Source organism: Harmonia axyridis, chromosome 3, assembly GCF_914767665.1.
Source record: "Harmonia axyridis chromosome 3, icHarAxyr1.1, whole genome shotgun sequence".
NCBI classification, from domain to species: Eukaryota; Metazoa; Arthropoda; class Insecta; order Coleoptera; family Coccinellidae; genus Harmonia; species Harmonia axyridis.
Window position 1 is genome coordinate 6,381,710 of NC_059503.1, and position 27,692 is coordinate 6,409,401.

General features: G+C 32.8%; 4 protein-coding genes and 1 non-coding gene across 11 annotated transcripts; 3 read left to right on the top strand and 2 right to left on the bottom strand.

Moving 5' to 3' along the window:
* Positions 1-877: 877 nt before the first annotated feature.
* LOC123675958 (bromodomain-containing protein 3-like) lies at positions 878-22,591 on the top strand. 7 transcript variants are annotated; one of them, XM_045611553.1, is made up of 17 exons: positions 878-968; positions 2,312-2,442; positions 2,498-2,547; positions 2,921-3,133; positions 4,255-4,603; positions 5,051-5,253; positions 7,296-7,604; positions 9,210-9,457; positions 9,547-9,691; positions 9,819-10,344; positions 11,436-11,606; positions 13,001-13,120; positions 13,467-13,601; positions 16,786-16,865; positions 17,868-18,982; positions 19,339-19,507; positions 20,425-22,591. In XM_045611553.1, the coding sequence occupies exons 3-17, from the start codon at positions 2,512-2,514 to the stop codon at positions 20,488-20,490; spliced, it is 3,885 nt and encodes a 1,294-aa protein (XP_045467509.1). In that variant the 5' UTR covers positions 878-968; positions 2,312-2,442; positions 2,498-2,511; the 3' UTR covers positions 20,491-22,591. The 7 variants fall into 7 exon arrangements, with proteins under 7 accessions (XP_045467509.1, XP_045467508.1, XP_045467510.1 ...); XM_045611552.1 differs by lacking the exon at positions 878-968 and adding an exon at positions 975-1,627; XM_045611554.1 differs by lacking the exon at positions 878-968 and adding an exon at positions 975-1,627 and having other exon boundaries at positions 13,470-13,601.
* On the top strand, positions 9,069-9,143 carry LOC123677213. Its single transcript, XR_006747081.1, has one exon. It is a non-coding gene; the product is annotated as a small nucleolar RNA SNORD36 (small nucleolar RNA).
* A 60-nt stretch (positions 22,592-22,651) lies between the features above and the next one.
* LOC123675959 (ribosomal RNA small subunit methyltransferase NEP1-like) lies at positions 22,652-23,694 on the bottom strand. Its single transcript, XM_045611560.1, has 3 exons — positions 23,419-23,694; positions 23,116-23,359; positions 22,652-23,057 (listed from the first exon to the last, which is right to left on the bottom strand). Exons 1-3 carry the CDS (start codon positions 23,617-23,619, stop codon positions 22,735-22,737), a joined length of 768 nt encoding a protein of 255 aa, XP_045467516.1. The 5' UTR covers positions 23,620-23,694; the 3' UTR covers positions 22,652-22,734.
* A 281-nt stretch (positions 23,695-23,975) lies between these two features.
* On the top strand, positions 23,976-25,693 carry LOC123675964 (dynein light chain Tctex-type protein 2B-like). Its single transcript, XM_045611570.1, has one exon. It carries the CDS (start codon positions 24,074-24,076, stop codon positions 24,551-24,553), a length of 480 nt encoding a protein of 159 aa, XP_045467526.1. The 5' UTR covers positions 23,976-24,073; the 3' UTR covers positions 24,554-25,693.
* Positions 24,998-27,686, bottom strand: LOC123675963. Its single transcript, XM_045611569.1, has 5 exons — positions 27,360-27,686; positions 27,132-27,305; positions 26,813-27,078; positions 26,518-26,760; positions 24,998-26,221 (listed from the first exon to the last, which is right to left on the bottom strand). Exons 1-5 carry the CDS (start codon positions 27,388-27,390, stop codon positions 25,841-25,843), a joined length of 1,095 nt encoding a protein of 364 aa, XP_045467525.1. The 5' UTR covers positions 27,391-27,686; the 3' UTR covers positions 24,998-25,840.
* Positions 27,687-27,692: the final 6 nt, after the last annotated feature.

Consider the following 27,692-nt stretch of genomic DNA (forward strand, 5'->3'; position numbering starts at 1 on the left):
CCCTCTAAACTGGAAATACGAACAGAAATATATTCAACATAAAAGGGATATAAAAATAACAGTTTTACTTGAAAACATCCCATTAGTTTAGGACTCAGCATAGGATTAGTCATTCTGCAGATTTTCTCTTCAACGACATTATTTATGAGGTAGGTTTCAACTGACAGACTACTCAGAGACAAGACAACAATTGTCTGGCAGAGATCTATTAGAAAGTTTGATTTATGATTGTCGATTGGAGTTGAAGATAAGCCCTAATTGAATGCTCCTAGGAATTTCCGTTATCGAGTACAGCTTAAATATTTCTATTGTGAAGTGACTCATTGTGCATTCTAAGAACTAAGGGCTCAGGTAAAATATAGAAATGCGCGTGCGCTGCATAGAATTTCAATATTAAGGAGTACCAGTTTCTATCATTTTATGTTTTTTATTCGTGTTTATTGATGAAAATTATAAGGTATATTTGAAAAAATTTGATTTAATTTTTTCACAATAAATAAGAATTAACAAAAGAGTGCATAAACGCCACTGAATTCTCAGGTTTTATTCTTAATTCATAGTTCTTAGGTACGGTGCATAAATCCACCATAAGATGTATCTTAATTGTGACATCTTTGAATCGCCAATGGAATTTGAATGGATGACACTCTTTTTTGCCCTTCGGCTATTTATTTCAAATTTTTTGAATATTTCTTGAAATTGTAATCAATAAAAGTGAGAACAGAATAATTGGATGAACGTATAACGTTTTTAGTCAAAGTTAAGGAAAATTTATCAAAAAGTTATTATTCTGAAAAAAAATCAATATGTAGCAGGCCAAGAATAAAATAAATAAGACTAAAAGTTCTATGCTTCTACCAAAAATTTGATGTTAGTTAGTCACATGACGTGGAATTAAGGACAAGTCTTTCGAAAATGGTCGAGTATTTTCGAAATATTTTGTGACGAAATTTCAATTAGTATGTGGTGTACGTATCATTATTGTCTGAATAAAGAGTGATGTGTTTTGTAGAAAGTTGCAATATATTTATTACACTAAATTAAACTTCATGTTTAGATTTGATTACACATGTTAGTCTGCGCAACGCAAGCGTAATGCGGGCAAAAATGGTTAATCAATGACGTTTGATGAAAATCAAGTCTATCTCCTAAAATTAAAGAACATATAAATAATAAACATTCAGTAAGCATTTTTATATTATTGTGTTTACTATTCACATACAAGTTTTCGACGAGAAATTGATACCTAAAATCTCTTTGGAAGTTGGAATACAACAGTGAATGAAGATCCGAAATAGAAACTGAAGCAGCCATTTTGGATTCGTATATATGACGCATTGTTTATCAAGAATTTTCACTTTTTCTTAGAATTTTCGAATTTCTAAGTCGAGACAATCAACAATTCTCAATTTTCGAATACGGTAGTAACGTTTTTTCATTACTGGAAGCAATTGTGAAGTAAAATAAAGAAGAGCAAATGTTGAAATCGCCAGCAAGTTCTACATGAAGTCGGCCATCATCACAAGATGCGCCTAGCTTGGCAAGCGGGTTTGTGCTAGGTGCTGTGTGTTGTGTTGATCCAAATTTTTTAACTCTGCTGGTGTGGATTAAACATCAAAATAACAAAGTAAGTTGTAAAATTTAGTTTAAAACTTGGGAAAGATATCAGAAATATATTTTAGGACGTATATACGAGATTTAATTCAGATAACTTGAATGAAATCTTGGCTTCACTAGTGAACTGATCGAGTATACCGCCATGTTGTAAAATAAGCGATTTATTCGATTTTAACGTTCTGAAATGATGTTTGAATGAGTATTTCTGTATTTTTCAACACCGAAATGTTAAAATTATGAGTATTTTAGGTTATTTCATGTTTTTCCCGCGTTTAACGGTTGGATATATGTCTCGAGGCATTCCAAAGCGTCCGTTGTCTATCGTAATCGAGAAATAATCCGCGGCTGCGAATAGAGTCGTTTCACAATTTAGAGAATCTCGTAGTTTAACTTGTGCAATACTTTATTATTATTAATTATTAGATGTGACCAGGTGAAAATCGAAAACACGATTATATCAACTTATCACATTGACCTCCTTCCTTCATAAATAAAGAGGACAATCTAGGTCTGCCTTTATTTTGATGTTTTTTGAGTAAACTATTTGGTGGAGGATTCTCAAACACCCCGCTCTTTACAAATCGAGGGTGTGGCGGTATTTTGCGATTGTTATACTCAAAATATAAATGCATAAACAATCCATTATTAATGAGCATCAAAAGCATGTATCTAAGGATACTTATTTTTTTTGTAGATCGGGGATACAATACAATGCGTTTTGCACTCTAAAATGGATTCCCTAATAATGGGGTTTCATTTTGAAGACTGCTGTTTTTGGTCCAGCTGATTATTAGGCCTGGGTCACATGAGATTTTTTCTCTACTGGTAAGAAAAAAATAGATTAAAGTTCGTTAAAATCATATATTGTAATATTCCGTAGGCTTAAGGGTGACAATGCAGCAAGGTGAAGCCTCTGTCCAAAGTAAAACGGTATGCAATCTATGAAACTGCTTCTTTCATCTACATGATTATATCCTCAAGCATTGAGTTTGATACTACTCGCAGTACTCCATTCATATGACTCTTTGGTATTTCAATTGATTTCACCTGCTTTTATATAGATGCTTGGAAGTGTATTTGGGGTTTGATGTATTTCTTTAGAAATTCTCTGATCATGTTTTATCATGATCAAAATATTCTCTGTCTGAAACAATTTTTCATGATTTATTCACTGTCTTATTTTTGATATTTCTGCATTCTCATAAAAGCTTCCAGAAGTTCAGAGCTTTGCATAGTATATGCATGTTTTAATGAATAACGTCTACAAATTTCAAATGATTCATTTGAACAATTTGTTTTATAGTCTCTGGACAGTAACCAACAAACATCAAGAATTGAAGCAATGGAGCCTATAAACGGAGTAGTGCAACCCCCAGTTCAGCCGCCTCAGGATAAGCCAGGGCCGGTGACAAACCAGCTGCAATTTTTGCAAAAGACCGTTTTCAAAGCAGTATGGAAGCATCGGTTTTCGTGGCCATTCCAGCATCCTGTGGATGCCAAAAAACTTGGATTACCGGTTAGTGACATTCAAAATTATTTTGAATGATAAATTCATAAGAATTACATTGATAATATTGTCTATATAAATAAGTTTGCTTGCATGAAAACAAGAAGATCAAAATTTTTTTCCCAGAAAAGGAATATCAAGTACTAAAAAATATTCTAATTTAAAATTGGAAGTGTTTTGATAAATATCAAAATGTTCTTGGTGTAATCTCCAAGAACAAGTTTAATGTTGATTGATATTGATCAGATAAAAAAGTTAGCTATACTTTGATAGCATAAGAAATATGCTCTACTTTTTCTCTTTTGGAGTGGCGAAACTAAAATTTCAGTGAAGAATAATTTATATTATGCCTTAAATAATTTTTTTTTGTTTATTAGAAAACTTCTTTTCGAATTATACATAAATTCTAAGTATTCAATGGATTTGATCCATCCTTACTTGAATGAAAATTCATAGTAATAATAATAAAACAATATAATTGAGGAAGTAAATAATTTTGTTATATTTGATATGTTTTTCAATTTGAAGTATTGTATTCATACTAGATCGTTTTTAGAAATGTAGATCACTCTTTTCTGAAGAAGGGTTCCTTCATTATCCTTAAAACACAAATCTCAATGGATTTTGCGTCCGAGCTTCTCTGGTGATGAAATCTGGTTGATTGAGACTTAAATGTTACTAACAAATAGATATTGGCATTGTTAAAATAATGAATGGAATGAAACAAAATTAATTTTCACAAATGTAATATTTGTGGAAATTCAGTTTGCTCTAATTCATTTAATAATGAATTTTCATCAAGAATGGATTGAATCCATTAAATATGTAAAAATAATGGGTCTCATAAGTAGGTTACTAAAATTATGCTGGTCTCGTAATTTTTTTCATACTTCAAAAAAATTTTGATCAAGATGATTTCTTCACCTATCATTATTTCAGTCAGAAATTTAATGTGAGTGATATAATATAAGAAATGCTTCATTTTCAAAACTCATCAAAACTATACAGTGTTTGTTATCCTAAATTATATAGTTCTTCAAGCGAACAAAATCGCGAGCACAATGTAATTCTTTATATTACTTGGAGGGGAATAGCATGATTCATTTATAATTAAAAATTTTTCTACTTAGGACTATCACAAAATTATCAAAACTCCTATGGATTTGACCACAATAAAGAAAAGACTGGAAAACAATTATTACTATTCAGGAAAAGAATGCATTCAGGATTTCAACACAATGTTTACGAATTGCTATGTATATAATAAACCAGGTGAAGATGTCGTTCTGATGGCTCAATCGCTGGAAAAGGTATTTCTGACTGAAGTTGCGAACATGCCAAAAGAAGAAATAGTTATAACGCCCCCAGTCAAAGGTCCTAAAGGAAAGAAGAACGCTGCTGGTGCCACCGGCCAAGGGCGAGGTAGGCCCCCGGCTGCTGTCTCATCAACTGTTCCAACTCCAGTTGGTACTACCACAGGTAAGATTCAGAATCCAACATGTATTATCATCACCTACGAAATCATACCACACTTTCTAGTTTTCCCTTCAATTTTTCAACATCTTCATGAATTAAACTCTAATTGTAACTCTGTCTTTCTAACCCAACATAGCACTGGGTTAATTGACAATATAAATTATTCCTATTCATTGACATTCTCATAGGTTAGACTTTTGAGAATTTGACAAAAAACCATGTTATTGAATTTCTGAAAACTCAACAAATTCAATTAATTGTATTGGGCGAATTAATGATGACGTCAATTTGAAGTAAAGACTTAATTTGAGGGGATATGAAAAATTTTTGTACTTAACTCATATTTGGAAAAAATTTAAAAAAAAAATTTTTTTTTTTTTTCATATATTATAAGTAGAAAGGGAAAGAATGATATGGTAATGATTTTTAATGGATTTTCACTTCTCTTAGGTTCGTCCGGACTGCCATTGAGCCAAAGCGCGTCTGTTCCTGGAAGCACAGCAACCCCCACAATACCCTCGGTAAATTCTAGCTCTCTTCAATCTCAAGCACCTTCGGCTGCAGGGCATCATGCTGCTGCTTTGCCGGTAAACAACCTAGATGGCAATAATTCTGTATTGCCCAACGTAGTTCCTCCCTCACAACCTGCGAAGGTGAATGTTGTTTTGACTGTTTTTGATACCTTGCATTTTTACTTCTGGGAACGTTATCTTCCAGTTGAATTTCTTGGAAAATCAAATATTGTCATTTTAATCTCGAAGATAAGCTTTGTGCTGTGATAACAATTTGTAAATCCATTGTTTTAAACTGATTGATAAAGTAACTCGATATTTTTTTTATTGCGCTCTGAATGCATAAACATCGGCATTATTTTGGAAGTTATCTGAACTAAAGTTCAGTAGAGAAATATTGAATTTGTTCAGGTTTATTATTTGTTGATAATAAATTTTTGATTCATCGGCTATTCTTCATCCAAAAGCTCAAAAGTGTACTTTAATGTTGAGAAATTAAATGCACGTGGGGCTCGATTTCAATCAAATTTGTTTTAAACAAGTTGAAAGAGAGATTTAAACATTCTACAAATAATGTATGCAATAAGAAAAAAAATTGATATCTGTTTGAAATACGGTAAATTATTTTTAATCCAAAGATAAAATATACATAAAAATGTTTTTGAAGTTTTTCATATCGTTTTTCAATCAAGGTTTTATCAAAATTATTCAACAACTTCATCTTTCTGAATTTGTACTTTTGAGGGCTATTAACATTTAATCCTTGTAGTATCTGTAGTCATCGATAAATAGCATATCTAGAAAAAATTAACTTAATACATTTATTTATATTTTCTTTTATTGTAAAAATTAGATAATCGTTAATTTCAGTTACAGACTAAATAGGCTATTTGAGAGTATTGAAATAGTTATTTATAATACAAGTGCAGAAGGCATTGATATTCTTCCACGAGTTCAAAATTCAAAAACGAGCCACGAAGTGGCGAGTTTTGGAATGAACGAGTGGTAGAATGAGCCTTCTGTACGAGTATTATACATTATTTTCTCTATTTCATTGCATTTTCATTGAAATTAATGAAATATTTCCATAAATATATTTTAGTGATTTTTGCATTGAAAAATGTTGGTTGGCAGAACTGATTTCTTTAAGGCAAATTGATGAATTGACAGATAAAGACGTGGCGGAAAGTTCGGAGTACCAACATAGAATAATAAAATATAACCATGAAAACTGTGCGTTTCTGATATATTCTCGCACGATTTTGTTCTACAAGATGTGGAAGAATGAACAGAATTAGAGAAATACTGTTCTTTATCCTAACATTTTTATAGATTGAAAATTCAAAAACGATCTCTATTAATTTGACAAAAAAAAATTTCGATGACGTCAATTTGCGATGAACATGTGTGTTTATATTTTAATTCTTTCACGTTCAGTTTTTCGCTGCAAATTTCTAAATATTTTTGGATAAAATATAATGGCATTTAAAACAACATTGAATTCTTACTGAAAAAAGATTGCTGTAGTAAGAATGTAATGAATCAAAGTAATTCTTACAATGAAATACTTTTAAATAATAAAATTGTTATATACATCTCATTTTTTTTAAACTTGTCAAATAGCCTATTTTAGCTTCAACTGGATATTTTTTTTATTAATTCAAAAATTGTAGTTTACAATATTTTATTTTATTAACCACACGGTAGATTGAGATATCAAAGGAAAGTTAGGATGTAGCTAAAGTTATGTATATAAATACCTGTTGCATTAATAAACTAGAATTTATAATTTTTTATTTATTGTTCATTAAAATCTTCGCGTTACTCGTGAACGAAACTGATGTTTTGCAAAATCTGTTTTCTAGACATCTATTTCTTTACAAAATGAATAAAGTCGTCTTGCATATACCAAAAGCTCTAATTCTAATACGAATTTAAAGCAAGTGGAATTGGATTCCTTTTTTTTTTTCAAAGAAATTTTTATATTTATGTAAATTTACTAATACTTGGGTCAAAATTGAATTTACTAACCACCGAAATCAGATTCACCTTGAGTGTTCCTGATTTCGAATATAACTTTCCAAATTAAAGTATACGGTGATATTTTTCAGTTTTAAGTAAACATAGGTATTTTAAACTGAGTACTTTCGAATCCTTTGTTTTTCAACTGAGATTTATCTTAGGTGAAAAAAGGTGTGAAAAGAAAGGCGGATACAACAACGCCCTCTGCAACTGCTTATGACTACAACCCCGCCCTTGAACCTTCACCTGCCAAAGTTGCAACTAGGAGGGAATCTGGCAGACAGATCAAAAAGCCCACTAGGCCCGAATTAGATGGCATGGTGCCATATCATCAGCCTGGCATTCCACCAATCATCGCTAACGCTCAGGTTGTACCGCAACATGCATCCCACAAGTCTCGTGGCAAATTGTCGGAATCGATGAAGGCCTGTAGTGAAATCCTCAAGGAGTTGTTCTCGAAGAAGCATTCTGTAAGTACTGAACTAAATTATTTCAGATTCTCCTGAAATGTTTTATTATAAATAAATTGGGAACTGACAAGACTTGCGCCACTGTATTCAGAGTCAATTTCACTCTCTGTGTTGATGGATAGTACATTCAAATGAAAATAAGAATGGCTTTCCTGCAAAAATGGGTCCTAACTCTTTTCATTTCTAAGACTGAGGGTGTTAAAGATCGAAAGAATAACTAGTTTTTTGCAATAATATGAAAATGGCAGGAAATGTTTCGATGCGATTCAAGACATCCACACTGCTTGTTAAAAGTAAACTTTTAACACTTCTTGCCTAAACATTTTAGGTATATTAGATAAAACGGCTATTCCCAACTTGAACACCATTTTCATTAATTTTTTGACTGAATTGAAATGGGGAGTTCTCCTTCCAACGAAAATTATGAATTTGTTATGGAATATTATTAAAACGTCACAATTTAAATTTGCACAATATGGCAACATCATCTCCAGATCACATGGGTAAAAAAGAACATTAAATCTGTTATGTGGATTAGGTAAACAAAGAGAGTTGTAATTTGATTTTTCTACATTCATGCAAAAAGCAAAACTTTATTGAACTATATTTAGTGGAAAAAGAAGTTTTTTATTGCACTAGTGCAATAAAGTTTTTATTGCACTCATCTGTCATTCTACTTGAACATGCTGTCATCATGACAAACAAATATTTCAGCCTGAAGGAAATAACGATGTACAGTTACCTAGTACTAGTACATTTACAGCAGTAACAAATCAAGAAATGGATTTGAAAAGTACTTCACTACGAAATATTCATATTGAAAATTGCACCAATTGTTCATTCACAACATTGAGGGTAAAAATAAAGTTCGAGTTAAATTGTTCGTAAAGTATTAGTTCCTGTTTCAATGCAAATCGATATTAATAATAAAGTATTCAAGTTGCGCTTTTCATTTTCCTACATCTAGTGCCGCACCTCAATAAATCATTTTTTGCTTTTTGCATGAACGTAGAAAAAATGTTGTATGCAACTCGTGCAAAAATTGTTTATTGCACTCGACGTGTTGTCCAACATCATGTCGAGTGCAATAAACATTCACTTTTTGCACTTGTTGAAGTAGAAACCAACAATCAAGGAATACTAAGAGAAAAGCACAGATTCTATATCTGTCATATCATATTTTATGTTTGATTGAACAAATTATGCTATTAGGCGCTGTTGCCACTTTGTGCTGCCGTAACAAAGTTATTTAACCATTAACAAGCTTCTGTAGGTGATATGAAAAAATCAGGAATGAGACCCATAATAAATAAGGTTGAGTTTGCAGGAAATTTGTTCTTATATTCATTAGAGTTGTCTATCTTGGTTGTCATCAGTTCACTACACCTACCCTGTATACAGAGTGACATGGGAACCACTAGCATGCCATTCGACATAATTGACTTTGAATATAACATAATACTTATTTCATGATGAAATCTTATTGTCCAGAAAACTCATGTTGGTTGACAAAAATGAGCTTTTTAACACTGATTCATTCTTCTCAATCCAATTGGAAATAAACGAAATTGATACGCCGACTAACTTTTGCGGTGGTTTCTACAGAGTTACGCATGGCCTTTTTACAAACCAGTAGATGCACAACTGTTGGGCCTTCACGACTACCACGACATAATCAAAAAACCGATGGATCTAGGCACTGTCAAACAAAAAATGGATAACAGGGAATATAGAACGGCCCAAGAATTTGCCGGCGATATTAGACTGATTTTTACAAATTGCTATAAATACAACCCTGAAGACCACGACGTTGTTGCCATGGCGAAGGTCCTACAGGAAATTTTTGAAACAAGGTTAGTAATCATATTCTGAGCAATCAACATTTTTGGTCAGAGCTTTTTTGCATTAGTTCTTTGTCTATTTTTTTTTTTTTTTTTTGTAGATTTGCCAAGGTACCTGATGAGCCCATAGGTAGAATGTCTACGAAATCTGAGTCTAGCTCTTCTGGATCTGGCTCTGATTCTTCGAGTGATACAGACGATTCAGAGGAAGATCGGAGGAAAAAGCTTAAGCTATTGGAGAAACAGGTCAGTGGGCCCTTGGTTTTGGAATTGTTTGTAGGAAAAAATTCAAAATTAATGAATTAAAAAACCCAATTTTCTTCGTTACACGCTTTAAAAGAGGAAATAATAGTAATTTTCAATTCGCTTACAGGTTCTCGCTATACAAGAGAAAATAAAGAGTCTTGAAGAAGAAAGTTCGAAAAAGAAAAAAGAGAAGAAGAAGGCGAAGGAGAAACCTAATAAGAAGGTTCTTCCAAACAGTAGCAGCAGTGGTATGGGTAAACCATCATCTCACGCTAACAAATCAAATTCTGTGATGTCGGACAGCGTGGATGATAGCATAGCCAGTGTTGTATCCGGTGCCGATCTTAAGATGGCTGGTGAAGCTCATCACTCCGCTGGCAAGTCGTCGCTTAACATGCATCACAACGCTGCACCAGCTCCGAATGCCAACGCGAAACCGCCCAAGAGCAAAGGATTGCGTGGTGCCAAACCGGCTGCGGCCCCGAATGCACCAAATAAGAGAACTAAGGCTAATAACAAGACTGGTGCTGGAAGGAAGAAGAATGCGGCTCCGGCAGTAGCCTTGCCTTTCGATTCAGAAGACGAGGATAATGCCAAGCCAATGTCTTACGATGAGAAACGCCAGCTGTCTCTGGATATTAATAAATTGCCAGGTGAGTCCTGTTTTCATTATTCAGATAAATTATTCTCAAATGTCCTGGAATAAACAGGTACTCGGAAAGAAACGATATTCAACGTTATTTCGGGACTAGTGGAATTTATTTTATTTTATTTATTTTTATTTATTTACTTCTTTATTCTTGACCTCTAATACAGTACAAGTACTGGTGACAAGGCCTATTTAACAATATACAAAAAATTAATACTATATAATATTCAAAACAACAACAAAGTTAAACTAAACAAAATAAATCTTTCAGGTACAACTTGAGCTTAATATTAAAGTTTTTTTTAGTTCTTATATACTTTATTTCTGGTGGAATAATGCTACAATCAAAATATCTGAGTCATTCGATATTGAATTAACGAGTGTTTTTTTTCAATGGCAAAGTGGGGAGGGTCAGAGTTACGGCCTGCGTTAGCGCTGCAGATTGAATATTAGTCGCTCTCCAACTGTAGAATTTGTTCTATTCTCAAATCAGTTATGGCGAAAAAGAATCTAAGTACTCATTTTTACAGGAGAAATTATTTGTGTCGTTAATTGTAATTGTCGCAATTATATTTCTTGTATACAACGGAAGAAAATTGTTATAATCCATATCACGGTTGGAGAAACAAATATTCAAGCGCTAGCACAGGCCGTGCTGTGACTATCCCCACTTGGACATTGAAAGAGAACACTTGTTTATTCGATAACGCATAGGTTTTGATTGTTGCATATCCTATCTTTCCAAATGTTGTTGAAAGTGTTCATTGTTAGTTTCATGTTGCCTGGAGTGCTAAATGAGTAATTACAAGCAGCAACATTAAAATCTGTTTATCCACGACTAACTTCACAGTCTAGTTCAGTGAGATGTCTCAATCATCAGTATTCACCTTTGCGATATACCAAAGTTTCATTATTTATATTATTTATAAAAAATTTGTTGACGCTTATCTTTGTTTATTTTATAAAGGCAGTTTTTGGTGAAATGACGAGTTCCAGCTTCTGTCGAAAAAAAATAATACTTCCCATTATATTCCCTCCCGTATACATTAGAAATACTTCATTTACTCCGTAGTTAACTATATCTTATTGTTATAGGCGATAAATTAGGTAGAGTTGTACATATAATCCAGTCAAGGGAACCCTCACTCAGGGATTCGAATCCAGATGAAATAGAGATAGACTTCGAGACTTTGAAACCTTCCACGCTCAGGGAATTGGAAAGCTATGTTGCCTCATGTCTACGTAAAAAGCCACGTAAGCCCTACTGTAAGTTCCGTTACTCAACGTCTAACGGTTGGCAAATGCACCAGACCACCGAAAAGTAGCAGATAACCCCAAAATATCAGTGGGAGCTCTGCTATGTGGCGTTTGTAATTGGAACTACACATTTTTTTTTTTAAGCATGGTAGAAGTTGCTGGTGTTTTCAGGTCTTTTTTTAGCTTTGGTTCTTGAGGTTTTCTGGAATGAGCTTTGTGTTTTATCTAATTTTTGTAAGTGCAAGAAGTTTCAAATGAAAGTGGATTACCTGTTGAAACAGTATTCTACGTCAATTGTTGAAACATGTCATATAATTGTGTGGTGAACTTAATGAAAACGTGGCTTGGATAACCTATAAAACTTCAACGTCAAGTTTTCATTTGTAGCCTCTATATGTTACAATTATTTTCCAAATTAAGTTCATTAAAAAAAATTTTTGTCTGCTCTTAATATCTTCGCTTTGGAATTTATAAAGGGTGTTTTTTTTTTAGAGCTATAGAACTTTAAATTGCAATAAAACTACGATGGATTATTCGATTGACATGAATTTTATTTATCTGCAAGATAATCTTGTGGCATTACATGACACCAGTCAGTTTTTCTGGATGTAACGGTGTTTCGACATACACTTGAGGATTAGCTTCACTCCAAATGCGGCAGATTTGTTTGTTGACGCAGCTATTCAACCAGAAGTACGCCTCATCGCTAAACAAAATAAAATGGACGTAGTGCGCGATTCGTATTCCGCACAGAACCATTATTTTCGAAATAAAATTTCACTATTTGCAAGCGTTGTTCAATTATGAGTCTATTCATGATGAATTGCCAAACCAAACTGAGAATAAATCACTTGACAGCTGTTAAATCGGTCGCCATCTTGAACAGTAATACCAACTTAAAGTTATATACCTCGACAAAAACACCCGTTACTAACCCTTACATTCCGATATAACTTATAAACATTAACATCAGTGAATTAATTTCCCTGTTCCTTCTTTTTTCTACACAATTTTGACCTTCGTTTTCTATATTCTGTATTTCAATTTTCTTCTGTATTTTGATTAAAATTTCTTCATGTTGTAGTATTATTATTGAACTTCTTTTACTTACTAGCAGCATGTTCTACCATCTAAGGTGTAATTCAAATGGCGATTACAATTATCAACGCTGAATTTTTGGTGGTAGGGTATTAAAATAGTTATTAGTTATATTAGTAATGATTTTCTCTTTAGTTTAATTCTTATTAAAATTTTCAAGAATTTAGATGTAGCTTATGGTTAATTTTTTTTTATACAAATTTTGCTTTTTTATATAATTTGGTATGTGGTTTAAATTAAATAGTGGGGACTTTTCAGGCATTGAAGTTTGAATATTTAGGCTTAGATATAAATTTTTTTTGCAGATAAAAAGATGCCTGGCAAGTCGAAAGACGAACAAATTGCTGAAAAGAAACAGGAATTGGAGAAAAGACTGTTAGATGTTAATGATAAAATTGGAAACTCTAAGAAGGGAGGCAAAAAAGGTTGGTTTATCATCTTTGATTTTTTTTTTCAACTTTGTCAAAAAAGTAACGGGATATTCTGGAATGACATTCTTTCTTAACCGTTTCTCACCTGGCAAGAATTCCGAAAGCTCACCTTTGCAATAAAAAAAAAATTTACATCTATCTTGGACTTCGGCCTGTTTTTTTCGTTCCGTTTCAATAACGTTGTTGTTATCTTCAGAAACTAAAAGTGAATTCCTGATTTCATGTCGGTTTTTTCCCCCAATTCCCTGTACTTTCTGACCGAGTGTATATCTTTTACTTTCTCTTTATCAATTTTATTTTATATCTACATTAATTGATCCCGATTTCACCTTTGTTCCAGAAGATGCTGGCAAGATGGATTCGAGTGCTGGTGGGCCATCCGGTAGGCTCTCATCGAGCTCCAGCAGCTCAGATTCTGACAGCAGCAGTTCTAGTTTGACGAGCAGCTCCAGCGATTCAAGTGACAGCGAAGCAGGTTAGCTTTTTATTGACTTCGAAAACGCGGCTTAGAAATATTTAAAAAAAATAAACGTTTGTAGATTCGGTACTGCGAGTACTCAGAGAAGTAGATAGATATCGGTAAAATGGTCAGGTATATAATTTTCGAAGGAGAAATAAATTCTCGAAAATCGTCACCGTCATTCGGCCTTTGCATTTGATCAAATGTGCCATGACTTCAGGATATCAGGCCCGATCTGAGACCCTGTGAGGGGTTAATATCTCCCGAGATGGATTCGTTTCATCTTCACTAGTAATTAAGGATGAATTTTTTTTGTAAATAATTATGTAAACAAAAGTGCATTAACATCGGAGTGCAACAGGCAAAAGTGCTGTTCTCACGATTACTAAAAGAAGTTTGAATTCTTTTCATACAGTTTCCTAAACATGATCTTCCATTCGATTAAATTAAATAACAGATCATTTAAACGATGTAATGATAGAAAGTCATCATTTCAATATGTTGGTTCATTATATGAAGTAATTATTTATCGTGAAGTGTTTTCAAGTGAAATTCTAGACGAGCAATGGACTCAGTATTTTGAATATAACGAAATTGATGAAAGTATAAATTGTAAATAGTGAAATTACAGTTCAAAACGTTTGTAATTGTTTTTAGATTATTTATGATTGTTTATATGATTCGTCTGTTCTTTTGTGCTGTAAAGAACTAGAAAAAATGACTCAAAATATCCGTTGCAATATGGCAAAAACGTCGACCTGTTGAAAATGCGAATTCCTACTACTCATCCATTTGTTATTCAACCTTTTTATACTCTTATTATGAATATAAGTAACGAAAATATAATAATATCTGTGGACTTGGTACTCTACTTGAGAATTGAATTAACCAGACGCTTGTTGACGGAATTTTTTAATTTGCTTTTGACGCACTTTTTGACAACAAAGTTGATCACCAAAAACTACAGGTTAGAAACTAAATTGCTAAAACATTTAAAATGGTAAGAGTGCTGCTACCCCCACCAGTAATTAAGACCTATGCTACTATTACTACAACTACATATGCTTGATTATTTTTCAATAGAGGTTATGTCATTATTGCCATTAAAATTTTATACAACAACAATTTTGACAAAAGTTTTAGCCAACGGTAAGGTAGATTAGAATCTCTGCTAAGTGTGGCACCATAACCTTTTTGTATGTTTCTGTAGTTTAATTAGTAACCTATAATTCGTGATGATGTAAGCTTTGTTGTCGAATCGTGTGTCTAAAGCGAATTGAAGGAAATAAGAATGTGGTTACTTCAGCTTTCCAGCATGAGTACCAAAAATGATATTGATATCGCATATCTAATGTTCAATTAAGATATTACGGCCTAAATCCTTTTAGTAATGGCTTTGCCAAAAAAAGTTATGTCTAAAGCTATAAAATTTCGAATTCAATTGAACAAAATTACGCTTAACATTCCGCTTTTTGGAATTAACGCTGGATATATTCAAATAGCAATATATTTCAAAGTAATAAAAATTCTTTCAAAGGAATTCGCATAAAATTGATAGACATTGGAAGAAGTGTACAATCTGGTCGACAGTTTATAATCGGTTTGCCTTTACCTATCCTTGTTGAAAACAAGAAATTCTTTGCATACTCTTTGATGCGCGCCTAATCTTCTTTTTTTTTTATTTCAACCTTTATCTCTTCGAGAACATTTTTATCTGGAGTGAATTATCAGTATTTTAGCCTTGAGTGCAGTACTTTGTGTGGAGTCTGCCAGCTGCGGACAAACCATACATGGGGGGTCTTACCACACCAATAAATAATTGTTGTAATCGTTGGTGATATAGTTTTAAAGTTTTACGTTCGTTATTTTTTCTTTTTCTCTCTATGAGCGCTACTACATCTGATGCAGACAATGTGTGTGGTGGCAAGTAAACATTTCTCATTGTTCGTAAAAATTGAATGGCATCGCCTGATTGGTTGGGTTCCCCATCTATCCAGAAGGATTGATGCCATTCAATTTTTTTGCCGTAAGTTTTTAGCCTGGTACATTCTTAAATTTATCAAGTAGTTATATTTAATAAGTGGGTGCAAACAGTGTTGTAACGGTTGCGTTTTTGGACTCAACCCCATCGGAACACCCTTCTTCAGGGCTCTAAACCGTAGGAAAAAGCTTTATTAGTTTAATTAATTTTGAATTAAAAAAAAAAAAAATAAGTGTTGATTCCACCCTGCAAAAGTCTACAATAAATTAAAATGTAGCAGGTTTGAAAAGTATGACATTATTTATGGTATGGTAGTATTGTATGGTTTACGATTGGTCATAACTTGATGATGATAATTTATCGTTTGAACAATCTGCTGGCCTCCAATCACATTGTTTGCACTCAGGTGAAACTGCTTTATTGTTTAATTTTATCAGACATAATGTAGGAATCGAGTCAGGTTAGGTCTCATTGAGATTAAATGTAGAAATTAAGTGCGTATTTCAAACATTGTGATTAATTCCAGTGTATATTCACAAAGACAATTGATATTTTTCGAGAAATATATGGTTTTATCATTTACTTAAAGACAAACCAGATTTTTGCTATATGAAAGTGATAAGTTTAGTTATTTTTATGGTATGGTTGTACATACCGGCACTCTATAAATTATATTGTGCACTGTTTAACTTTTTTTGAGTTATATGATAGACCTATATTTTTGTTTTTTTTTGTAACTGATATAATTTTAATAATATATATACATATATATATTTTTCGCATTTCAGTTTTATTTATTCTTTAATGACACTTCTATAAACTAAAAAGGGCATTGCTTTCCCATTATTTTTAGAGTTTGATGAAAAGCAAATGAAAATATGTAAATAATAATGCACAAACGCTAAAAAAAAAACTTGTAAATAGAAAGACACAATATATATTTTTTTCTGAAGGACATAAGTGATTATGATTCATTCATGCCTTTCTGTAGTTGGTGTCGCCCTGTTTTCCACTCTAATTTTTTTTTTTTCACCTTTGCTGTAAAGTTTTGATCAAAGTATATGAATGATGTTAGTATAATTACTGATGTCGAATAAATTGAATATGAATTTATTGTATTTTGATTGTTCATTCGGTAAGACCTCTCCTACATAATTAATGCACTCAAGGTTAAAGTTTAAGCGTCATTCAAGTTACTTAGCGTGAGAGTTTTTATAGGTACACCAGGTCGACCTCCCAAAAAGAAAAGTAAGAAATCCCCTAATCCATCTGCTGGAAATATCGTAACAAACCCCATGGTGAGTACAGTAATTTACAAGCGGGGTAGTCTTTCATTTATTGAAAAAGAGACATAATAGAGCAGTATAAAAGTGCCATTAGTTTGGGCATTCATCAACAGTATAGTTGAGAAACTTATAGCAGAATAGTTCAAAGTAACAATTGTAGATTAAACTTTATGTAGTATGATATCATATTTAATGTATAATATCAAATCTGAAGTACACTATCAAGAAATATACTGCCAAAAAGCCTGCAGCAAGTCACATTTTAATAAGAAAATTGAGACAGATGTCAGTTTTTCAAGCTTATTCCGGACACTGATGATTCGAAAAACCAATTTGGAGGGACTGTCAAAATTCTTTTAGTTGTTGAGGTATCAACTGTACTCAAACTCACTAGATGGTTGAGCGGTATTGAAATAAAGAGCAGATAAATATCAGATAATATTGAAACAGTGGTCTCTAAAAGAAATCGGACAGTTCTTTAGGAAGTAAAAGGCAAAAGAAGATTTCAGTACTAACCAGGGATTTTTTATTTTTCTCTCATAAGCAGTAGTAATTAATTGAATAATAACAAGAAGTAGACTCTCATATTCGAGAGGTACCTAATAGTTACTATTATAAGTGAAATATATTTCATGCATAACCAAATAAAATTGGAAAATTCAGAATGGGTCGTCATTATCACTTTTGAGTACTTCAACGTGTTTCTCCCTTTAAATTTTGTGCTATTTTCATTTTTTCTTCAAAACGCAACTAGATTTCATGATTTCCATAATCTACCAAATGTTGCGTTCAACATCTCATTGCTACAATATATTGAATCCAGAACACCCTGTAAAGTACCCCCTTTTGAATTTTCCTAAATCGATTTAGTTATCGATTCGTGTAAATTTTAGAAGCTATATCGAATAGTGTTCGAAAAGTAAGAGGACTAAGTATACACCATTCATTAATTAGTAGTATCTATTGTTCTATTATGAAAGATGCGGAACTCATTGCTTATTCTCTCCAAATTAGAACATAGTGAAACCACTGACGGCGCCGGTACCACCACAGTCCATAGAAAATTCTAGCGTGCCACCGACCAACATGCTGAACCAAACCAACGGTAAACCGAGTGACATCGGCATTCACCGCAACCAGCAACAGGTCCAAAACGACAAACCACCGGTTACCGCTGTAACCAACGTGCCGATACAGAATACAATGTTGACGGCAGCCCCGCAGGGTCCTAAGACTGTACCTATGCCAACGCCATCTCCCGATAAGCCCAAAATGGCTTTGGACCCAATGCCAAACACCTACACCGACCCGCTGGAGCAATCGTTGGCCAGCCTTGAGCATGATATCATAGCCGGCAACCAACCGACCGCCAGCATGGCAGCTGGCATCGCGCAAATGCCACCCTCCCTTAGCAACCCCATGATGAAACCAAATATCCCCCAAGTTCCTAACCCTCCTATGTTGCAGCAGCAACAAATGGAACCCAAGCAGCTCCAGGCTATGAGCAATGCACTGTACCCAATGTCGCAGCTCCACGATCCCCACCACCAGTCCGATCTCCCGCCCACCTCGATGATCCATCCAATCACCACACAGTCGAACATGATGCACGCCAGCAACAACGGCTATGGTATGAAGCACGACTATATGCAGACCAACAACAACGGTATGGCTTCCATGGGCATGGTGATGCCCTCTATGTTTGATCCACTGCCGCAGCCGAACAGCATGCCGCACAAGAAGGAGCAGCAAGACCAGATGAAGCACGAGGACTATGTCAACGCCATGTCGGCTCAGATGGCCGCTGACAAGAAGCCGATGGAGCTGAAAGCTCCGGTGTACGGGCAGAGCTTCAAGGCCAAACAGGACCAGAATATCAAGAACGCCAGTTCTTGGTGCAGTTTAGGCAAGGTGAACTCTCCTCAGAACGCCGCAGGTAATAGCAAGCAGCAATCGGCCGTTATAGATAGCTTTAAGGCGTTCCAGAATAAGGCCAAAGAGAAACAGCAACGTCTAGAGAACTTGGAATTGAAAAAACAGCAGAAGGAACAGGCGGAGAGGGAAAGGCAAAGGGCTGAACTCGAAAGAAGGAAAGAGAGAGAAGAGGAGGATGCGTTAGAGAAAGCAAGGTGAGTTTTGAATTGGGTTTAATGGTTTTCGAACCCTACAAAAAACTCTCATTGAAAAAATATATCCTTACGAGATCTTGGAAAAAAAATGACCAGTTTAAAACAATTTTTTTGTAAATTCAACAGCCTGTAACTTTTAACATGAACCAAATCTGGAAAAATTTCAAATATCAATTTTTGAGAGGAATCTACAGTTGAATTTAACTTCCAACTTTAAAACTCGCCTATACAGAAAGTATCCAAGGGTAGGATAGTTGTACCTCCCACCCCTTTCTAGTACTCTTATGGCTCAATTTGAAACCCTATTTCGAATTTTTGATTGAAAATTGATCTCTGAACATCTTTTCAATTTATAGGAAAGCTGTAGCAGAACAGCCCATTCCTGTAGCTAGGGTAGAAGAATTGAGGTCTGCTTCCTCTCCTGCTGACGGAAACCTATCTCCTGGGGCACAAGCTACAGTGTCAGGAAATATAGATAGGGAAAGACAAAGATTGCTTGAACAAGAAAGAAGACGTAGAGAAGTGGTAAGTTTCCATAAAGTTGTCCTGCGCAGTCGAGTATCATCAATACCTACAAGCCTACTCTTAAAAAATCAACTGCTCCTGTTGAATTCCATCTTTAAGGTCTTCAATTGATTGCGAAGCATTGACATAGAGATAGACCTTATCTTTCACGTGGTCCCAAAGAAAAAAGTCTAAAGGTGTTAAATTACAATATCTCGATGGCCAATTGTGATCATCTCTTCGAGAAATAAAACGACAAGGCAGTTTTCTTGCAAAATTGCCATTGTTTTGTTGTTTTGTTACTTGTTTGGTACGTAGTGCCATCTTGTTGAAAATAAACTTCGTCAACATCAATATCTTCCAATTCCGGCCATAAAAAATTATTAATCATAGCTCGGTAGCGCAATCCATTCACTGCAACAAATGCACCAGTCTCATTTTCAAATGAGTTTGGTCTAAACACATCACCACCAAAATTTCCATTTTTAGTTTTAGTGATTGCGTAGTTTTTACTTGTCAAATTTCCAGAGGTGACAGCTTCAAAAGTGACAGCAGCCCAGATATTTCCCTATTCAAAATGACGCCTCATATTGTAAAATCTTTTTCATTAATTTGACAAAAAATATATTATTCACTATGCAGAAGAAAAGCTATAAAAATAATTCAAACCTATTATCACGTGATTAGAAACGAAATGGATTAGGCAAACTTTCGATGACGTCAATTTGAAGTAAAAACACATGTCATTCGCATTTTTGTTCAGTGTTGAGGTGCAAATTTTGACATTTTATTCAATTAAATACCAAATATTGAATAGTATAGATATTTCCAACCTTGCACCTCTTTTGATATACCACCCTGTATAGTTCAGAACCAGAACAATGATTATAATATTCTACTTTTTAATCGGCATTTTCAAATAATCTCTTTCTTTTCAGATGGCGAATAAAATAGACATGAATATGCAAAGTGATTTGATGGCTGCATTCGAAGGCTCATTATAATAAGAACTGTGAGAAGTGTGTTTGAGATAGATGACTTGCAGTAACGAATGTAAAAAAGAACTTGTATTAAAGGTGTTGCAGTTCAGTTCTACCAAAACAGAAAAACTACAAAGAAATTTGATCGCTCAAAAAAAAAATTACGTTGACGCTTCCAACATTGACCTACTATTCAGAAGTTGGAATATAACTGATTAGTAAATGTAATGTAGCTCATGTTTTTCTTTATAAAACTGTAGTTTCATTACTCTAAGTTTATGTATATAACTTATTGTAGATTATAATTATATGTACATAGACTTCATTTCTAATAATATAATTTAGTTTCTTGGGAAACTATTAATTTAATCGATATTCAACAAAATCTATTTAAAATGATGTAAGTGCATCATTAAATTAACTATTTCAGAATTATTTTCGGGAAATTTTTGAACCTTCTTAAGGTATTAGCAATTCTTTTTTCCTAACTACTAAGTGAATCTTTTATGACGATTCTTTTCATATTAAAATTATATTTTCATTAATTTCACTCAAATTATTTATTAACTTAATTGAAATTTTTGTTATTGTAATTGAATGAATTTTTGAAATTATTACCTCAGCAAAAAAGAATCATTTTACAGTTTGTTCGATTTTATATTCCTATGGATAATATTTTACGATTTATTTCTGAAATTAATTCAGAGTTGAAATTTTTGCAATGGTGTCGCATTTAATTGATGTTTTCGCTGTGTATATCTATCATTCTAAAATTTGCTTCCACATTTCTTTCTTTTAGTTGCATAATTTTTAGTCTTCCTCACTTTTAGGAACTCAAGTATGTGAGATTTTCTCTTCCATTCAGTTAACTTTGAATGGTCCACATATTTCTTTGCCGTGAAAATGAATTACCAATTTTAGTGATATTTGAATTTAATGTATATATAAATAGTTTTTTGGGTATTAAATAAAGAAGATCAAATTATTTCTACTTAGTAATAATTTTATACTGTCCACTTTTTACAAAATACCCAATATCTTTGATGTGCTCTGAAAGTACTCAATTTTTTTAACAGTGAAAATCGATCTTTCTTTATTGATGAGATTGGTTCCTGATGATTTTTAGTTAAAATCTGTTTAATAATATGTTGATTATTGTAAATTATAATGTATAGATATTTATAAAAAAAAAATATATGAATTGTACAAAAAAGTTGTGTCTACTTCATGCAATGGAATAATTTTTATATTGAAGTGATTGTATAAACTTATTAAGTTTAATTGTTTTCACCAAAATAAATTGTATACTAATTAATTCCTTTGAGTTTCTTTGTTGTCAAACTTTCTATTGGGTGGCTCATAAATTAATACATAGAGCTGTTCAAAAGGACGCTTCTCAGCAATAAATGTAAAAATCAGCACAATTTGAAAAGAAATATTCAATATTTTGTTTCATAGTAGAAAATTTTTTCTTTTTGGGTTTTGAAAAAGTTAATGTTCGTTTTTTGATGTTTCTATTGATCTTTTTCTACAACTAGATTTAAATCATCTAAACTTGAACAGCTCTTGGTTTTATTCTGCTCATTTGAATTGGAAAGCAGAAGATGAGTTCTTTTTGGACACTCGAGGCATTAAATTCCAAATTGAATTAATAACATTCAAAAATCGGAAATGATCCAATTTACATTTTAACGATAAATTCTGTCCATAATCTTCTACTTTCCTATCATGTTCTAATTGATATCAAATTAAACATTGTGAATAAATTTGTAGGGAAAAATTTTAAAGAAAAAAAATCATTATTTCAAGCAATATTCTTATGAATGATGAATTTATATTCTGATTAAATACCTGTTATTAAATTTTTAAGTGTGTAAACTTGTGCATTGGCTTGAAATTCTTTGGTATAAAATTTTGTATGTAAGGATCCAGGTGTGTTTCAGGTTAAAGAATTAAAGCCAAACTAGCATTGTTCATTGAGAATTTTGCAATTTGTGAACTCTTATTTTCCAACGATGTTTATTTTTCAATGATGTGTACTATAAGACATGTATGATTTATATTTTTGAAGCGAGTCATTGAATGATAGTAGTAATGTTAGGAAATAAACTATTTTAAAGTGCAACATTTTTCATCATATTTCCACTCTCCCCAATATCCAATCACCAAATGAAATACACAAAAATTTAAATAAAAAATTTATTTTATATACATTATATACAATATTTGAATATGATCTCTAACATAGCGTTCATAATCAGATGAATATCAAACAACACTCCATGCTTTTTCAAATGCAAAACAAACTTTTGCACAAGTAATGGCTGCAGATAATGGAAAATTACTTATAGAATGAGTTTCTTCTACATAATCTACATCTAATTTTCCTCTAGCCATTGCTCCAATCACAAAAACGATTGGTTCTTCGTTGTTAGGCACCAATTGGCTACATGGTTTTGCTTCTTGAGATGAGAAAGACATACAAATTTTTTTAACACCAATTGGTAAATGATCTGTGACGGGATTTTTAATAACTTTCAGGAGTTTCTTTCCTTCTTTCGATCTGACAGAGAATTTGTGTAGTAATTGAACTGAAAAAATTAATAATTTTATAATCAACCATAACGAAAATACCAGTTGGATACTAACCTATCATTCGAGCAAACTGTGGGAAATAATCAGGTATTCTTGTTTGAGGGTCCACTTCTATAAGCACATTACTACTTGTGTGAACATATACTTGCAGCAGACCAGCGCGATTCAAGGGGCTGTTGAATAACATCAGTAAACATTGATATGCAATGTCTGGCCTACAAGATCCTACGTCCCTTCCTTCTTTTCTCAAAATATTCGTATGATCATCACCATTCAACAAATGAAATTTCTGACCAATCTAGAAAATAAATAAGACAATAAATATAATTTTTACGATTTCAATAACAGTTTACTCACTTTTACAGTCTCCAATTGTGCATTCTCCAATATAACTATTAGGCGCTTCTCTTGATTCTTCAAATGTGCCGTTACCAAATGTCTTGGTATGGGATCAAATTCATATTCATTACTCCTATCCTTTGATAATTTCTTTTTTTTGGCCTGTGTTGCATCATAAGCCTTATTTTTATTTATCGAAGACCTTTTTCTTTTAGCCATATTCACTTCAATTCTCACTCAATACACGAAAATAAATCTAAGCTGAAAAGAGGTTAAGATGCATTGAATCATAGATGCATAGAATTTTCTATGCATCTTAAAAGAGGTTAAGTAACATAGACGTAGAACACTCAACCAGAGACTATTGTCTTCTTCTTTGTTTTCCAAACTTAGGGAAACCATAATGATTTTCGATTCAATTTCAACTACGAAATTAATTTTTTATGAATGATGGAAAAAAGCGCAATATTTTACTATAAAGCCAATATTTGCAGTTGGAAGAACTCATTTTCAAGAGAATCTGTTTCCTAAAAAAAAAAACAATATTTATATGAAATATTCTGTAGTAGTGACAGTGGCCGTGGTTAATTTGAATTTTGTTTCTAAGGATACCAATATTATTATGACAATACATTTTTTATTATTTTAGATTTTGAAAATTGATATTGAAAATATGGCTGAAAGGGAATCCGTAGAAGCAAGCGATGCTATATCTGTTGAAGGTACAGATCTCACTAAAGGAAATGAAACTGAAGAAATGGAAATATTTAAAGAACAAAGTTATGAATCAATCCCAGCTCTTCATTCTTATCAAATCAAACCTTCCCTCCTCGAAAGATTCAAAGCTACACCAGTGAAAGAAATAATTCGAACTGTACAAGCTGAAGTTTTAACTGGCAAGTCATACTCGGCAGATAACGCAAAGAAGTGGAGTATAAAAATTGTTAATGAAGTGAATAAAAGATGCAGAGAAATGAAAATGCGACGATATAAACACATTGCTCAAGTTATTCTGGGAGAATTGAAAGGAGCTGGAGTGAAGTCTGTTGTTAGGTGCGTTTGGGACTCTGAAACTGATGGGTATACAAGTGATATTTTCATGAACGATACCATTGTCTGTGTGACAACTGTTTTTGCATCTTATTTTTACTGATTGTCATATCTGATATTGAAATAACAATTCCATTTCTAAAAATTCTCATAGCAGTGCACTCCTTAAAATTGGTTCAATTCCATTAGATTATAAACTTATTTCAAATCCAACAGTGTCTTGAATATTTGCAAAAGTTATTTCGTAACAAAACTGGCAATGACTTACGCTACTTCAATAATTCATGGAAAGAGCCTTAAAGCTGTATATTTCTTAACAAATATTAAAATAAGCATTTATAATTTGAATATTCAAGTTATATTGAATCTCCAAATCTTATTGGATATTTATGATTAGACATTCATACAATATTTTGTATGTGAAATTTTGTAGATATAATTTTTATCTTGTTACTTAGTTATAAGTAAAATAAATTCGTGTTCTACTTGGAGCTAGACAGAAATAGTGTTTGGCTTTCAAATTGGATTAAGGTTAGAAAAACAATGATTTGTAAGCATATACTTTATTAACGATTGGATATCGAGTAAATGATCCACATCACTTCAATGATTGAGCATATCAAAAAATGCAAAGTATAACAAATCTTAGTGATTACAATAAACAATTGGAATGTTCCATTATATCACCTATGTCTTATATTTGACATAAAGAAGCACAAGAATAGCAAAAGCCAGTAATAAGTACATACAACATAGTAAAATGAGTAACATAATAGAAACAGAGATCATTGTGCTTGGAAAACAATTAAATTGTTTGTTACTCCAGAAGTCAAGTCTTATTTGTTGGAAGTTTAAGTTCAAAAACTTTTTTAGTATAAAGTTCAGAAAATCAGATATATAAACATTGTTTTTCTTCGTATAAATTCAATTTTTCGTAAATACCACAGAAAATAAAATACAAAAATTCGATCTGTAGAAACTCTATTAGAAACCTAGAACAAGGCACTTTAGGAACATGACAAAAAGACCAATTCCTTGTTTTACTTAATGAATAGATTAATAAGTACATCTGAAAAATATTTATTTAAGCACACTGATTTCATTTTAATAGAAATTTCGATAAATGTATCAATGCACAGTCGAAATATTGCACTGCAGCTGAAACTGTGTTTTTGGATCTCCACCCTAATATGGCACATAGGAATTGTAAAACACCTTTTCATAAACATTTCAGAATTATAAATACAAGTAATAAACCTGAAATTTTAATCTAAAAAAAACTGGTAACACTGATACATTTACGCCAACATGTTCTTTCTCAAGCACCTAGAAACTCCATCTTGTAATTTACTAATATTTTAAGTAGCAGTTCCACCTCCCTCAAAATACATTAAGGAGCCAAGGATGCAGGATATACTTTCATTTCAACAAACTCATTCATAATGTTTTTAAGTACTTGGGCGTTAAGATTAGGATATTTCAATTCGAAACCTAAATTCTTTAGCTTTGTCCCGTCTATGTTCAAGTGTTTATTGAGAAGCACCTCTGCATCCATATGGGGAGAAAGGGGTGTATTTTGGACGTCATCTTGGCGACAAGCCTTCGCCCATGGGTCCATATGTTTATCGTTTGCTTCATCTGCAGCATTTGTTAAATCTACCATTGCACTCAGCATAACTCCATAATAATCGATTTTAATATCAAAAAGTTCTTGTAGAAGTTCGGAAATCGAGCCCTGAGTTGAATTTGAGTCATCCACAACATTGTAAATCTGTGAAAATTAACATAACAAAATTTTGAATTTCTTAATCATAAATTCGAGGAGAATTAAAAAGTGTCGTTCATTGGACAGAGGTCCTCTTCAGCCAATTGTTCTATATAAACAATTTCATTGTTCATATATGAAACATAATCTGAGTTCAATTTGATAATAAATTTTAGGGTCATATGACTCATATGTCATCATAGATTTACAATTATCTGGGATATGTAAAAATGACTTGCTCCAAATTGGGTTAAATCACAATAGATTGAAAAAACATACCAAATGATTGATAAATAACTTACTTCTCCAATTGTATCATCCCTATTCAACACGAACCAAATAGCACGACATACATCTTCAACATGGACTGTGTTCACTTTGTAACCAGCATTCCATAATAATTTCATAGTTTCCCCCAACTTCCTATATATACCAGCTACCATTATTCTTTGAACCATTGACCCCCTATCTCCAGATCCATAAACTGTAGGTAGTCTAAGCACAGTAAATTTTAAACCGGGCACATCTTTAAGTTCTTTTTCAACCTGAATAAAAATTTCATTAAATATCAATTTAAGCAGAAATTTATCACGTTACCTTTGCTTTGAATTTAGCCACATTAGTCCAAGGCTCCATTGGGCCATCTTCTGTGTGAGGCACCTTTTCTGAAGAACTCATATTACCACAAGACAATTCCACATAATGTTTAACATTTCCTTGAGCAGATTCATTCGCGCAATTTAAGCTTAATTTGAGAATTCCTTCGTTGTAAATTGGATCAGTTTGGGAACCTTTTGTTTCTCCAGCACAGTTAACAACAAAATCCCAAGATGCGTCACTTGAAAACGCATTTTTACAAGAATCTAAAATTAAATCGCACATAAAATAATTTTTCGTGAGATTGATTTGAATTTACCTGAATTTATTAAATTAGCGCTTCTAAATTCAACAATTGGATTGTTGAGATAATCTTGATGAACTTTATTTAGCCACGCAACTTGGGGAGGAACCTTATCAACTATTCTTATTGCACTGGTCAGCTCTTCCTGCACCAAATATGATACCAAATTCCTCCCAATAAAACCACATCCTGAAATTCTTCACCTAAAGAGGAATTCAAAAAAAATTTGCAACAAAAGCTTACCTCCAAGAATCAAAACTCTTGGTTTCTGCATTTCTCTCAGACTCGAATCTTTTATTTCAAATTTTCAATGAAATTTATCTTAAAGGCCGGTTTTTAAACTGCCAGACAACTCCTATCACTTATCAGTATTCGTTATTCGACAGTAATGCAACAAGGCCACAACCGCAGAACAAAGATAAAAAATAGTGGAGCTTGAGGAAGTCAAAATTCTTGAAATTTGGAAGCAGATATAATTCTGGGATGGAGTTATCGTTTGGAATTATATTTCTGCGTTATTGAATATTACTAGTGAATTCTTGGAAGATATAAATTCAGAATTTCATTACTCTGAAA